The sequence below is a fragment of the Manis javanica genome, chromosome 6 (genome assembly GCF_040802235.1).
Source record: "Manis javanica isolate MJ-LG chromosome 6, MJ_LKY, whole genome shotgun sequence".
NCBI lineage: Eukaryota > Metazoa > Chordata > Mammalia > Pholidota > Manidae > Manis > Manis javanica.
Genome location: NC_133161.1, coordinates 140,025,579 through 140,041,448, shown reverse-complemented (window position 1 = coordinate 140,041,448; position 15,870 = coordinate 140,025,579). Strand labels below are relative to the sequence as shown.

The following is a 15,870-nucleotide window of genomic DNA, read 5'->3' as shown; positions in this document are numbered from 1 at the left end:
GCCAGCTCACCATTGGTCGTGGTCCAAGCAAAAGGGCCTCTGTTGGGGAAAAACGAACCATCAAAGCTTTCAGTGGTTACGAGGGCAAAGTGACAACTGGGAATCTGAGAGACTTCAAATGCTTGCCTGTCTTCTGCACAGGACACTTACTGAGTACTGGGTTTGTGTGGACTAGACCAAAAGCTTCTAAGATGCTAAGTGAAATCCCCTACATTCTGTGCTGATTAGGAAGCAAAGAGACAGCAGAGGTGGGGAGCCTGCATTGAACTCACCATACAAACTCACTGAGCCAGTCACCCCTTCACAACACATGCCACATGGTAAAACTGCACGGAGTGGGAAGCCAAAGAGCTAAGCTGATACCCTCTGAAAGGAAAAGAATCTCTTGCAGTTGTGGAGAGCTTAAGAGACAAAGACCCAACAGAGTCTTAACCAAAAATCTGGGAAGATCAGGCTCTATGAAGAGGAAATTGAAAATTCATTCTCAGCATAGAATGAATCTTAATAAAACACCAGCACAGACCTAACTCAGCTCAGCTCCTGACTGAATTCATGGATCAGCAACTCAGCCCATATGCCCAACAAAAGAAAGGGGAAATATCTTTAGCAAACACCATCTAGAGCATCTCTGTTCTCATGGTTCTTTGATCCACTAACTAACTTAGTGGAATCCACTAACTAAATATGGTTCTTTTATATTCGGCATACAGTGCAAAATCAGAGGTAAGATCATATGCAAAAAAGTAGACAGCAGCAGATCTGCAGGTGAGCCCAGTTCTGGAATCAGCAATGATTTTAAAACAACTCTGATTAATATGGTCAAAAAAATAGAAAATCGATGAATTAGATGAAAGTATAGAGCTGTTCACCAGAAAACTAGGATCTCTAAAAAGGAATAAAATAGGATTTTCTGAAGTGATGATAATGTTCTAATCTTGATGAGTTGTGTCATACAGATGTAAGCATTTGCCAAATCCTATGTGTGTGCACCTAAGCTTTGTGCATCACTGGATGTAGATTTTACCTTAAAAGAAACGAACTTTAAGAAAGTATTGAAGTACAGTTAGTGACATGGGTGCTGAAGTATTTAGGGAGAAATATATCAATATCTGCTATTTACTTTGAAATGTATCCAGAAAAATAACATGGATTGACGGCTGAGCAGAGAGATGGATAGATAAATAAATTTGTAACAAATCGGGCAGAATGAAATGCTAATGATAGAATTAAGTATTATAGATGTTCACTGTATGATCTCTTTTCATAGTAAAATAGATACTATATAAGAGAATATTATCAATACTGGTATGGAAATAACAGTTTGGGTGAAAAATGGACAATGTCCTCAAAAATTTAACTCACCAAATTCCCTTCCTTGTGAATATAGGCTGAATTTCATGACTTCCTTCTATTCAATGGGAAAACAATAGAAATAGCAGATGCAGCTTCAGAGTTTAGATCATGAAAGGCACTGTGGCTTCCTGTTTTCTCTCTTTCTGGGAAAACCAGCTGCTGTGTTGCCCTACGGGGAGGCCCACATGGTAGGGAACTAAGGTTTCCTGCCAACACCCAACAAGAAACTGAGATTCTCAGCCAATAATGACTGAGTGAGCCTGGAAATAGATTCTGCAGTCCTGGTCAAGCCTTTGAATGTCTGCAGCCCCAGTCAACATCTTAACTACAACCTCATGAGAGACCCCGAGTTAGAACAACGCATCTGAGCTCCTTCTAAATTTCTGCTCTACAGAAGCTTAAGATAATAAAATGCTTGTTGCTTTAAGCTGTAAGTTTTAATGCAATTTTTATGCAGCAAAGGAAAACTACTACATTTAAACTAAGAGAAGAGAACGTGGCAAAACTGAAGAGTCAAATATTAAAGAAATGGAATCCACTAAAACCTCCCCATAGAGAAAACCCCAAGCCTAGATGACTACATCTGTGAATTCTTCCCTATATGTAGTAAAGAAGTGATGCCAATCTTGCACAAGCTTTCCAGAGAACAGACAAAAAAAGAAATACTTTCTCTTTCAGTGAAGCCAACATAAACTGCTAAAATCCTTACAAAAAAAGAATATTAGGTCAAACTTTCTGTCTTTTGTAAATATAAATGCAAAAATCCTTAGCAAACTGAAGCCACCAAGAAATCAAGAAGATAATACAAGCACACTTCCTCTGATTGCACTTTACTGTATTGCACATCACAGATATTGCTTTTTTTCAAACTAAAGGCTGTGGAACTCCGTGCCAAGCAAACCTAATCGGTGTCATTTTTCCAACAGCATTTGCTCACTTCATGTTTGTGTATATCATTTTGGTAATTCGCACAATTTTTCACTTCTTCATTATCATTTTATTTGTTATGGTCTATGCTCAGTGATCTCAATGTCACCATTGTAATTGTTTGGGGGGCTCCACAAACAATACCCACATAAGAACTTAATCAATGAATGCAGTGTGTGTTCTGAATGCTCCAGTGACCATCCATTCCCCCATCTCTCTTTCCTTCTCTCTCTTGGGCTTCCCTATTCTGAGACATAACAATGTCAAAATTAGGCCAGTTAATAACCCTACTATGGCCTCTTAGTGTTCAAGTGAAAGGAAGCGTCACACGTCTCTCACTTTAAGTCAAAAGCTAGAAATGATTAAGCTTAACAAGGAAGGCACGTCAAAAGCCGAGACAGGCTGAAGGGCTAGGCCTTTTGGGCCAAACAGGTGGCCAAGTTGTGAATGCAAAGGTAAAGTTCTTGAAGGAAATTCAAAGTGCTACTCAGTGAACACAGGAATGATATGAAAGTGAAACAGCGTTACTGCTGATAGAAAGTTTTAGTGGTCTGGATAGATAAAAATGAGACACTGCATTCCTTTAAGCCAAAGCCTAATACAATAAAAGCAATGGAAATCTGATACACAAAACAACATAGATGAATTTCAAAAATATGTTGGGCATAGAATCCAGACATGAAAAAATACCTACGTATGATTCCATTCATATGAAGCACAAAAACAGGCAATCAAATGGGTGATTCCCTAAATATAATATAGAGCAAAAAAAGCCAGACACAGACAGTACATACATATAAGTCCATTTCAATAAAGGTATAAAGAAAATAAAACTAAACTATTTGAAGTTCAGATGATTATACTTTGGGAAGTGATAATTATTAGAAAGGAGTGCAAAGGGCTTCTGGGGTGTTAAGGTTCTATATCTTGATCAGAATACAATTTATTGAGCTGTACACATATATGTGCATATTAATGTACACATATGTAAATTTTTAAAAATGTAAACTAACTTAGGCAAAAGAAAATACATACATACAAATCAATAATATACATTTGGCCAAAACACACATAATGAAAAGATACAGAAATGGAAGTGTGGAGAGGCTAATGATGGAATAGCAGCTTCTCCTGCTCCCATGCCTGATTCACTCCAGTTAGCACACACAGGGTAGCTCTGAATCAGAGCTGGCCTCTAGCCTGGGGATAGGGAGAGCGGCAGGCCCAGCTCAAACATCTGGGAGTCCAGGAAAAACTGTTCAAATACAGGTCCACATACCATATATCTAAAAAATTGAAAGTTGTAAATCAAGCTAACAACCTGTTAAAAGAATATATATATATGTTCTATCTGCCTATCCTGACATACACGGACGCACACACACACCCTCCTTCATAATGATCCGGAGTTTGTGTTTAGAACCCTCAGATGCCCAGTTCCCTTCTTCCCAGCCCAGCTAAGTTCCACATTGCAATAAGCCTTGCAATTGCATGTGTGGGTACTCCTGGGCTTTCATATTCCATCTAAACCTCTACAATGAGGGCCAGGGGTTCACACAAACAGCATGATCTACCCTTTGAGGAATGCACCTGATGAAAAGCTCCATCTGGGCAAGAAAGCAGGCTGGGGCCATCTGGGCAGGGAATTAATGCCCCAGGTGCTAGAAGAGCGGTGCACAGCAGGTGCATAGGATCTGAATGGGCACAACCCCTTAGCCCCGTGGACTCCTTGCTGGTGAGAAGGACATGGTCAGAGGGGACCAGTGTGAAGGCCAAGGTTAGGGCCTCCTCACCAAGGACAGTCAGTACTAGAGACCAGAGTGCCCTATGTCCTAGTATCAGCTTTTCCACCCCACCCCCAACCCCACCAAATTGAAGTAAGAGTTGACATTTGCCCTGCACTTTCAGTTTACAAAGCACCTTCATATAAAATACCTTGAATCAATCCCCACAATCTTGTAAGATTACAACATGATATCATTTGATAGATGAGAATACTGAGTCAAAAGTGACTTGTCTGAAGTCATTCAATTAAAAAAAAAAATGAGTACCACCAGGTTTCCAGGGGAAGACTTTTCCCTAAAGAAGGTCATTTTCTTTCTACTACTCAACACTGCCACCCATCACTCATCTTCCTAGAGAACTGATGGGAACTTTAAAATTTTTATAAGTATATGGAAATGGTAAGTAGGTGGTAGAAACATTTTGGAAGAAGACCAGAGCCAGAGAAGGAAACTTACCACCAAAAACAGTCGTTTCTGGGAAAGAGCCTGGATCCAAAGCAAAAATCATCATTGCAACAAAGAATTCTGTGTAGGAATAGCAATCCTAGCTGAGTCTTGGGGGCTCTGTTCCCTCCCAAACCACAAAATGAGAGTTCTCAACACATTTAAGCAATCTCCACCCAAATTCCACACCAATTACACGGGGGGAACAGCCCTCCTTCTCTCCACTACCCCACCAAAAATACTTTATTAATAAAAGGGCAGCATAAAGCCACAGGACTCTTTCTGCTCAGGAACAATCCAAAGAGAGCAGCCTGGCACCAGGCCCAGATGACACCCGACCCTCCTCCAGCGAGGACCCACTAAGCTATACCTCCCTCTAATTACCAGGTGCCTGGCTCAGGGCCTGCCCAGTTATTTAGACAAGCAGTGCCTGCTCTTAGTACAGATATCCACGAGGCTGGGGTGCAGGCACCGTCTGCTCAAAGAGCTGCCTAAAGCGGCCATCTCCTCACTCCACTATCCTGGGACCCTTTCTGCTTCTTCTGCACCTAAAAGGTCAGAAGCATCATGTCTCTCGCACACACGGCTGCGGAGTACATGCTGTCAGATGCCCTGCTGCCCGACCGCAGGGGCCCCCGCCTCAAAGGACTGCGCCTGGAGCTTCCCTTGGACCGCATGGTCAAGTTCGTAGCAGTGGGCTTCCCCTTGCTGCTGATGTCCTTGGCGTTTGCTCAGGAGTTCTCCTCTGGTAAGTGGCTCCCAAGACCCAGCGTATAAGAGATTCCACTTTGCTTCACTCTTTGCATGGGCTCTGAAGTCAGACAGCTCCCACATTGTCTAGGTTTCATAACATTGGCCTGGGCATTACTCAAAAGGCTGATTATGCATGAGTTTAGAGCACCAGCAAATCCATGACACAAAAAAATTTTTGAAAGGCATTTCTAAAGTTTTGCAATGAGAAGTATTTAGTTTTAATTATTTTTTACTAAGGTATCATTGATATACACTCTTATGATGGTTTCACAAGAAAAACAATGCGGTTGCTATATTCACCCATATTATTGAGTCCCCCCATATCCCACTGCAGTCACCATCCATTAGTGTAGTAAGATGACAAAGAGTCACTATTTGTCTTCTATGCACTACATTGCCTTCCCCATGACCCCCCCACACCATGTAAACTAATCATAATACCCGTCAATCCCCTTCTATTTAGTTTTAATTTCAGCATTCATATACTTTGTGTCATTGCAGTAAGTAAACTTCTGTTTTGATTTTCATATGGAGAGAGATTGGGACCCCATAATCTTTCAGGACCTAGGACCTCTAAAGGTCTTAATCAGCCATGCTTTAGACAAGTCTCTTATCTTCTGGGAGACTTCTTCCTACTCCCCACCTCCAGGGCTGCTGATCTGAGAACATATTAAGTGACTGGGGGAGCCTGTCACATCACAGGTGCTGAATAAATCCATCCCTTCTCCACAAACTCCAGCCACACACACAAACATTAGCAAATACACCTATCTGGTGTTCTAGGTGCTGAATTAACTCAGCAACTGTGCTGCCTCTAGAAAAGAGAATATGGACTTCCTGAGAACTGGGATTTCAGGCTTTCTTTCCTGGCTGTGTGATTCACTTACTCTACTTCCCAAGGAGGTGTGTCAGCCTCTCATTGTCCCTTCATTCACTCACGAGAAGGGGAGAACCATGGGTTCCCATTCCTGCCTTTTTCTAGAGAATGACAGGAAAACAAAACCCCAGAGACTCTTCCCCAAGCCCACTTCCCTTCCTGCACCACTTGCCCACCCTTTCTCTTCAGGCAATTAATCCTTGAGGTTTTAGAACATAGAAGATGCCAGCTTTCTTAGGAAGGAGATGTCAGCATCCAAGTGCAAGCCTTCTGGTGCCGAATGGTAGGAGTGTGGGGAGCCCCACTACCCACCTGCTGGTATCCAGGGGGTGCTCTGAGAGAAAAGAAGGCCCAGACATCAAGGGCGAGTCAGCACGCTGGCAGGCCTGGGCCAAACAGTGACATGGCAGTGCCAACCCCAGAAACTGGGGCATGGGTAGGAGAAACTGCCTGCCGGGGACAGACACTGGCAGAACTGTGGAGGCAACCCCAGGAAAGCTCTTAGCTGAATGAGCCGGACACCTCCTCGGGACCCTCACAGCAGCGCAGGGCCACCTCAGAGCTCACTCCTTCTCCAGGTTCCCCTGTCGGCTGCTTCTCCCCCAGCAACTTCAGCGCCCGGCAGGCTGCCTACGTGGACAGTTCCTGCTGGGACTCACTAGCCCACCACGAACAGGACGAGGCTGGCCAGCACAAAGTGAAGTCCCTGTGGCCTCACAAGGTAAAGTGGGCTGGGGCTCTCCAAGCCGCTTTGCGGTGGGTGGAGGGGGACAGAAAGGCACCGTCATATGCTCCTTGCCTCTCCACTGCCCCCTCCTTTTTCATTTTGAATCACTGACTTCTTGTCTCATGTTCCATGCATTCTTCAAATGTCTAGTGATCTTTGGTTCCCCATTTTTATCTGATTGGAAGCTTTGTGCCTATGGGTGAGGCTGGTTGACCAGGCTTAGGTGATTGCTTTAGGCCATTTCACTGGGAAAACTTCAAATAGCAAAATGTGTAATCTTTTCTTTGGGTGGTCAGTTTTCCCAAGAAGAATCACCCAATCCTTAATTTGTGCAGAGGGGTGGAGTTGGTATCAAGCTCGGCTGCCAACCCTCTAGGAACGAGCTTTGGGTCACAGCATTCCGTATTTATTCAGCTCACCTCCATGTTCTCACCATGGTTGCCCTGCCCTCAATAGGTCCAAGGGCAGAATCTCTCTGGTTTAATGTTTCCAAAGAGTAAAACACAAGCCTTCTGTAAGGGGAGGGAAAGGGTAGTCACTTGCTAAGTGCATCATCTTAGAGAAAGAATCTGCAGGTCTGTTTTGTCAATATTCCTGCTTTCAGCCCCACATGCACCCCCATTTTCAAAGATAGCAGGTGTCTTCAATTCCTGAGCCTTCCTGGTTCCATGGCATGAAACAGCTTGCTGGCCCTGACTCAGTCCCCTGCCTGCCCACAGGCTGTTATCTTCCATCACGCAACTGCTTTCTCATTTTCAACAATGCTGCTGCTCATCTCCTGCTTTCTTTGTCCTGGTAGGATCATGTCTTTTTATCCCGTTATTGTCATTCCAGTGCGGTTTCATGTGGGAGCAGAAGTTATACACACGTCCAATTCCCTATGTTTAATCAGAAGTCACTCATAAGATATTCTAGTTTATGACAATTTACAAGGCCTCAAAGTGCCACAGTTCCTGGGCCCAGACAAAACCAGAGACTTGCCGGAAAGGGTTCATAAAGTCTCTGTCACTGAAAGTGTTTAAGCAGGAAATAAATGGCAACAAATTCAAGATACTGCAGAGGGGATTCAACTGTCAGAAAAGAGTCTGAAAAGAGTATCTGATCATCAGGATTGCCTGAGACTCTTTAAACCCAGATCCTCCTGCTCCACTTCAAACCTCCTGAAGCAGAATCTATAGGGGTGAAGAGTGTATTTTCAAGAAATGTCATTTCTTTAAGAGAAGTGAAAAGGTTCTAATTTTCTCTCAAAGCCTAGTATACCCTTCCTGACCTGTCTCTCTTGTTGAATTCAGACACACACACGCACACCACCTTTCTCCTCTACCTGGATGCAACCAAATATGCATCCTTCTCCTTTTTCTTCAAACTCTCCTCTAATGCAAAAAGCGTCCCTGTTTTGGGAGAAGCTGATGTCACAGAGTCCTTAAGGGAATAAGCTCCAAAACCAGACTGCCTAGCTCCCAGCCCGGCTGACTTACCCACTAGATGTATAACCCCGTACAGGTTACTTTACCTTTTTATGCTTCACATTCTTTGTCTTTGAAATGGATAGTAATGAGACCTATCTGATAGCATCCTTATGAAGATAAATGAAATAATTACATGTTAAGCACCTGGCACAAATGTAGCTTTAAAAGGCCTTTACAAGTAGAGTTTTTACTGTGGACAAAACAGTGGCCCAACCCACCAGGTGTGGTAAACATGAGGAGGAGATGTAAGGAAAAGTCCCTTATCTCAGGTAGCGAATAGTGTAGTTGAGGACACACGACGTATGCAGACCTCGCTGTCAGCTTTCATATGCACATACCAGGTATTGCCCCAAAGAATTCCAAGACGGTGCCCTGACAGTTCGGCATTACTAAGAATCCAGAGAAGAGAAATGCCCGCAGCACACAAGAGCCCAGGAAGGTTACGTGAGGAAATGGGATTTGACCTCCTCTCTGGAAGGTCTTAGGAAAAGCCAGCATGTGAGGACCCCTGGCTGGCCTTTGAAAGCTAACACACTCTGCATGTCTGGTGATAAGAACCTGGGGAGACTGAGAATGAAGACGCTCTCCCTCCGGACGCCGTGGCTCTGCTGGCCGTGATGGCCAGTTAGCTACCCGAGCTACACGCATGGGGAACAGGAAACCCTCAGCCCTCTCCCTCCCCTCTCTCCTCTTTCCTCTCTCCTCTCTCCCCCTCCCTGTTCTCCTCCCCTCTCACCCTCCCCTTCTCTCTCTCCTCTTGGCTGCCTGGGGCCCGACATGCCTTCCCAGACCCCAGATCTGGAAAGCGGGGCTGGGGAGCATGGAGACCCACCGTGCTTTCTCTCCTGGGCCTCCCTGCATTCGGCCAGGTCATAGAGAGCCGTAGGCCCTGGGCCTTCGGTAGCTCATTCCCTGCACGGCCTTCCCTCTCACCCCACAGGCCCTTCCCTACTCCCTGCTGGCCCTGGCGGTGGCCATGTACCTCCCGGCTCTGCTGTGGCAGTATGCAGCTGCGCCGGCCCTCAGCTCAGATCTGCTGTTCATCATCAGCGAGCTGGACAAGTCCTATAACCGCTCCATCCGCCTGGTGCAGCACATGCTGAAGATCCGACAGAGGAGCTCGGACCCCCACGTCTTCTGGGATGAGCTGGAGAAGTGAGTTGTCTTCCATTCATTTCTGAAGGACTCAGTCGAGCATTAAAATGATATCCTTGCCAAGGAAACTTACACTCTGTACCATCCTTCTCAAGAGCTCCAAGTGCTTAACACATCATCTCATTAACTTTCTATCATTTCTGCCAGGGAGAAGAGAGAGGAGCCGATTTCTAGTTTACAGATGAGCACAATGGGTCACAGGGGGACTAATCTCTCTAAAATCCCACTTCCATACACCACTCTCCTTCTCAGAACCTTGACTAGCTCCCCCCATGCCTACAGAAAAATACCCCAATTCTCCCAAATATTTTTCCAAGGCCTTCTACACACTGTCACTGACTACTTTTTCAAACTTTTAACTACAAAGAGGCAGGAGCCTTCCACTGTCCCTAGGCAGTGTCCTCCTTGTCTCCGAACAGTCATTCACTCATGTGAGCACTCACCCATCACTCACTGGGTACCAGGCACTGTCCTGGCTGCTTTGGATTCGTGAGAGTATGTTGGGGAGTCACAGGTGGGGAGGGGACAAAGCTACAGCTTCTCATGTGGGGTTTACACTCTGTTGAGGGAAAACAAACAATGAAGCACAATAGATAAGCAAATTACATGGCTGAAATTAAGTGACATGAATTTTTTTAAAAGGACAGCAGGGTCAGGGGGGTCAGGAAAGCAGGAAGGCTGTGGAGTTCTGTGGAGTTTTGAATAGGACAGCCCGGGTAGGCCCCACCAAGAGAAGGGTTGAGCTAAAATTTGAAACCATATCCTGTCTCACGTTTGTGCACATATTCTATCTCTGAGAAAAAGCTCCTCTCCTATCTTTCTGAACCCTGTCTCCCTTTCAAAGGCCAACTCTAAGATGATATTCACCGTAAAGTTTTCTGAACATGCCAGCCCAGTTTCTCTCCTAATTTCTATATCTACCATGGTTTGTGTCCTTCCCTTTGGCAACAAACCAAGTGAATTGAGCATTTATTTCTCATGTGTATATCTTTTCTGCCCCTTTCCCACAAGGCAGACTGTAAGTTGGTTCAGAGACTGGCTTCATGTACCTGAACACCACAGTTCTCAACAAATCCTTGCTAGCACATTTATTTTTACAAAATGGACAGATGGGCCTAAAAATCATACACAGAGAATACAGACCAAGAACCAGAAAGGATCATTTAGATTCCCAGTCCAGTGCTAATTTAATGACCCTACTGCTTCCTAGGATTCTACTTTAGCTTAGAGGTGTAGGCTGCCTTTCTGCAGGGGGACTTTTTATTATTTGTTGGTCATTCACTAGGTTTACCGCAGTGCACTCTTTGCTTGGAGAATTAAGGCAACTTCACATGCCTCTTCTTAAGGAGAAGAGCAGTTATGCTCAGGAAAGGCAGATTTTTCTGTGAGCCAGGAATGCCACGTCAGATACACGGATTCTGTTGTCCCCACATGGCTCTCTCAGGACATGGCTCCAAAGGCTCCCTCCTAACTTCGCCTCCTTTCTCCCCCTGTCCAGGGCTCGGAAAGAACGATACTTTGAATTCCCCTTGCTAGAGAGGTACCTGGCGTGTAAGCAGCGCTCACACTCACTAGTGGCTACGTACATCTTGAGAAACTCCCTCTTGCTCCTCTTCACCTCAGCCACCTACTTGTACCTTGGCCACTTCCACCTGGATGTTTTCTTCCAAGAAGAATTCAGCTGTTCCATCAAGTCTGGGCTGCTAAGAGATGAGACCCACATCCCTGATCTGATCACGTGCAGGCTGACCTCCCTGTCCGTCTTCCAAATTGTTAGTATCTCCAGCGTAGCCATATACACCGTATTGGTTCCAGTCATAATATACAACCTCACACGGCTATGTCGGTGGGACAAACGACTCCTTTCCATCTATGAGATGCTCCCAGCTTTCGATCTCCTCAGCAGAAAGATGCTGGGCTGCCCCATCAATGACCTCAATGTGATCCTACTTTTCCTCCGAGCCAACATCTCTGAGCTCATCTCTTTTAGCTGGTTGAGTGTCTTATGCGTGTTGAAGGACACAACCACCCAGAAGCACAACATTGACACCGTGGTCGATTTCATGACTTTATTGGCTGGCTTAGAACCCTCAAAACCTAAACATCTCGGCCACCAGGTATGTGATGAAAACCCATAGTCAAGAAACCATGGAGCAAGAAATTTTATGGAAACTGAAAATTTCTCTCCTTTTTTACAAGCCTCATAAAATAGACAAAAATACCCACTTTAGAAATGCTAAGCTTGGATTCAGCTGAATCAGGCATCCTGAATCATGTTTTCCTCAAGCAAGAACATATTGACCACACACAAAAACAAATCTGAAAGTTGACACTGAAGAGTCAAATAACTAAAAAATTAGGCCTAGTGCATTTATGAGGACAGGGGAAAAAAACTAAAATTAAAATTAAAGTATAGACATCCTACAAGGAAAGAAGGTTCTAAAAGCTATTTATGGAGGCAGATTCTTCTCACTGTATTTACTCCATGGCCCTTATAGGATGTACACTCAGATTACCCCCAGAGACCAAGTGGGGCAATCTGCTAAGAGAATAAAAATGTAAAAATCCTGGAAACACTCTGCTGTTACCTGAAATCACAAGAATTTGCCCAGCTAGCTTTGTGGAAGTCATCAACCTTATCAGCTCCTCTGTAGTCTGCAAAGTATGCCAGGAGGTACTGATGGCAGGAACTTGTAATCTGCCTTTGGGGCTGAGGACAGCACTGACCAAGGCCAGGGCCATGCCTCTGGTATGGAAGGAGTCTTAAGGTGTGCAGATACACCAGGGGCTCACTCCACCGAGGGCTGGCATTACAGCTGCAGACTCCTTCACAACTCTCAACGGAACCAGGTATGCTTTTAATACCCCAGGGGGGATGCTACATCTCCACTAACAGCCAGTCACTGAATAGCAACCTCATAGAACCAAACAGGAAAGACAGTTGTGTGCTGTTGAGCCCCTTCTCTGACTTCCCTGACTCATCACCCCATTTTAGCTTCTGACTTCTATTCCCATGCCTGGATTCAATGGAACCTTGATCTGAGTCCAAAGGCCATGCGCAGTCCACAAGACCATGCTTTCATTTGGTATTTCTTTTTAGAGCTGCATATTGTCTATGCAGAGATAATTTTTTTTTTGAGAGGGCATCTCTCATATTTATTGATCAAATGGTTGTTAACAACAATAAAATTCTGTATAGGGGAGTCAATGCTCAATGCACAATCATTAATCCATCCCAAGCCTAATTCTTGTCAGTCTCCAATCTTCTGAAGCATAACGAAAAAGTTCTTACATGGTGAACAAATTCTTACATAGTGAATAAGTTCTTACATGGTGAACAGTACAAGGGCAGTCATCACAGAAACTTTCAGTTTTGATCACGCATTATGAACTATAAACAATCAGGTCATATATGAATATTCGTTTGATTTTTATACTTGATTTATATGTGGATCCCACATTTCTCCCTTTATTATTATTATTTTTATTTTTAATAAAATGCTGAAGTGGTAGGTAGATGCAAGATAAAGGTAGAAAACATAGTTTAGTATTGTAAGAGAGCAAATGTAGATGATCAGGTGTGTGCCTGTAGACTATGTGTTAATCCAAGCTAGACAAGGGCATTAAAACATCCACGGATGCAGAAGATTTCTCTCAAAACGGGGGTGGGGGGGTGAGGTTCTAAGCCTCACCTCTGTTGATCCCCAATGTCTCACCTGATGGCCCCCCTGCGACTGTGCCTTTCTTAGGTTGTTCCTCCCTTGAGGAATCTTACCCGTCTCTGGCTAACCAGTCATCTTCCATGGCCATACAGGGAGATGTAAAGTTGGTAAGTGAGAGAGAAGCCATATTGTTTGAAAAGGTTAGCTTTTTACTTCTTTGCAGATTTATGCCCTGTGGCTTCTATGCCCAGCATTTGTCTTGAGGTATCTTTACCACTTGGAGGAATTATGATACTCGGTAAATTCGATATGAGGCACGAATTCTATTTAAGGGTTGTAATTAGGAAGGAAGAAGAAAAGCTATAGAGGTAGCAGATGGAAGAAAACATGGGAGGATTGATTATTTCTTTGACATACCTTCTTGTAGAGTAACTTAAGCATGTATAGGTTTTAAACTACTAAATTGCACACACACATTAACATAATAGGAATACAGTTACATAACCAAAGCAGATCTATAATTACCAGCCATCTCCAGTGAAGCCAAGAAAACCAGTTAGGCACCCTAGGCATTTGTGAAAATTTGTCTATGATATGATGGATATTGTCCAACTGTACTTGGACAGTCTGAGAGAAATCAGACAAATTAAAACAACCCATTCCTGGGAACTGTTCACATCCCATATGTTCTTTTAACCGTAGATAGTCTGTAGCTGTAAGATTTTAGAGCGCTACAACTTGCACTTTTCCTAATTCTTGGTTGAGTTCCAAGTCAAATTTGTTATTTTACTGTATGCACAGGCCAGCTTAGATATCTCCTTCTTCATTCCAATGGCAAGTCCAGGAAATGGTGGGATGGATGCAGCTACAACTGCAGCATCACCTGGATCTTTGTGGAGGTTTTTTGATGATCATCTTCTGGTATGAGTCTTCCAGAGAGTGCTGATGTTGGAAGTACTTCTTCATATCGTATCTTGGTTCATTTTCTGGGTAGCCAAATTAGGCTTTGATCTTCTGTATAAACACACACAGACCCTTTGCCCACACTTTGATATGCCCTTTATACCATTGTGTAGAAATCATTGGAGGTCACCACACAGGAACTGCTTTTTTTTTTTTAAAGAGAAAGGAATATTATCAGAAAAGTGTACCTCCATAGCCAATCATCTGACACCCTTTAAGTGATCAAAATTAAGGATATTTAAAGCATATGCAGAGATAATTTTTACATAGGCCATTTAGACCCTTCTCCATGCAGGTTAAGTGGAAAAATTATGTTGCTCTTGACAAATTCAGATACGTGTACCTAAAACAAGCAGTTGATATGTCATCATTCATCTATGACTTCCTATTGTCACTGGGGGAAAGTCTAACTCTTGCATTGGTACACAAGACCCTTCCCAACCCAAATCCTGCCTTACCTCTTCAATCTCTCCTCTAGACTCTCTCCACATACATCTTTCACTCTCATCAACTACTTGCAGTTCCCAGGGGTCTCATGATGCTGTGCCTTTGAATATGCTGTCCCTGCTACCCCAAATGCCCTCCTCTGATCTTCTCTGTGCCCACCACCAGTCTTTTTCAATCTGCCCAGGCACATTTCCTTCAAGAAGCTTTCCCTGTCACCTCACCTCCCATATTCCTTAATCAGGTGCTGCCGTATTATCCATACCTACCTCTGAGATAAAACTTACTGTTGTGTTAATATTGCCCATTTACTTGCTTGTCTTTTCCTCTTAAGTTTCCTAAAGGCAGTATCATAATTAAATATTCTCAATGAAAAGTCATTAAATATACATTAAATTATATTTAATGCATAAAAAATGCATTAAATATACTAAACATAATCACTCCGTATGGCAGCATTACGGATTTTCTAAATCTGCTTTGTACTGTGTTTTCTGAATTTAAATTTCCATGAAATGTTTCATAAATTGTAAGGAAATGTTTTTAATGAAGAAGAAACAATGAATATTTTAATGCAAATTCCACTGGAATCCATTGGCCAGAGCAGTTTGCAAACTAAGGCAATGATAGCATGTTCCCTTCCACTCTGCATGATATGTGTGCATGAAGAGGAATAATGAAAATAAAGTCAGACACGAAGCCTGCAAGGACAAAATACAGCAGGACAGCAAATAAATAAGGCAGTTAGCAACTAAGTTTTTTTTTAAAGTCTCTTCCTGTCACTCAGATCTCTCTCTTCTCAAGTTCCAAGGTAAAGTGCCAATCTATATTATCAAAGGCATGAGTGTGGATAATTTTTAGGGTGGAAATACCTCTGGTAGTTTCCAAAAATGAATCTGTCAGGCTGCCTAGAGTATGTTTGTGAAAGCCCACAAACATGAGAAGGTGCTCTATTAAAACCCAACCAGGTCCAACAAGGACACCTTATGATATAGACATAAAAGAACTTTCACAAAACTTCTGTGTTAACACCATTTTGTCAAGACCTTGTCACTATTTTTACAATTTCAGAAATGAAGTACCTGGGTCATCAATTCTAAACCCTTTTTTGAACTCAGATTGTAAGTTATTTATACAGTATCAGCATTAATTTTTCTCCACTAATTCAATCAACTTAAAGTTTTAACTAAATACGTATTTCCCTTAATTTCCATATGCAATTCTAGAAGTGTAAATTTTGAATACATAACAGTAATTCTATCAGTAGTGCACCTTACAGTTTAGAACTCTCATTCACCACTATTATTCCAAA

At 43.3% G+C, this 15,870-nt stretch overlaps 1 protein-coding gene across 1 annotated transcript; it reads left to right on the top strand.

The window, feature by feature from the left end:
- The first annotated feature begins 5,075 nt into the window (after positions 1–5,075).
- On the top strand, positions 5,076–12,619 carry PANX3 (pannexin 3). The gene is made up of 4 exons (XM_037000805.2): positions 5,076–5,256; positions 6,717–6,859; positions 9,275–9,489; positions 10,988–12,619. The coding sequence occupies exons 1-4, from the start codon at positions 5,076–5,078 to the stop codon at positions 11,625–11,627; spliced, it is 1,179 nt and encodes a 392-aa protein (XP_036856700.2). The 3' UTR covers positions 11,628–12,619.
- The last annotated feature ends 3,251 nt before the right edge of the window (positions 12,620–15,870 follow it).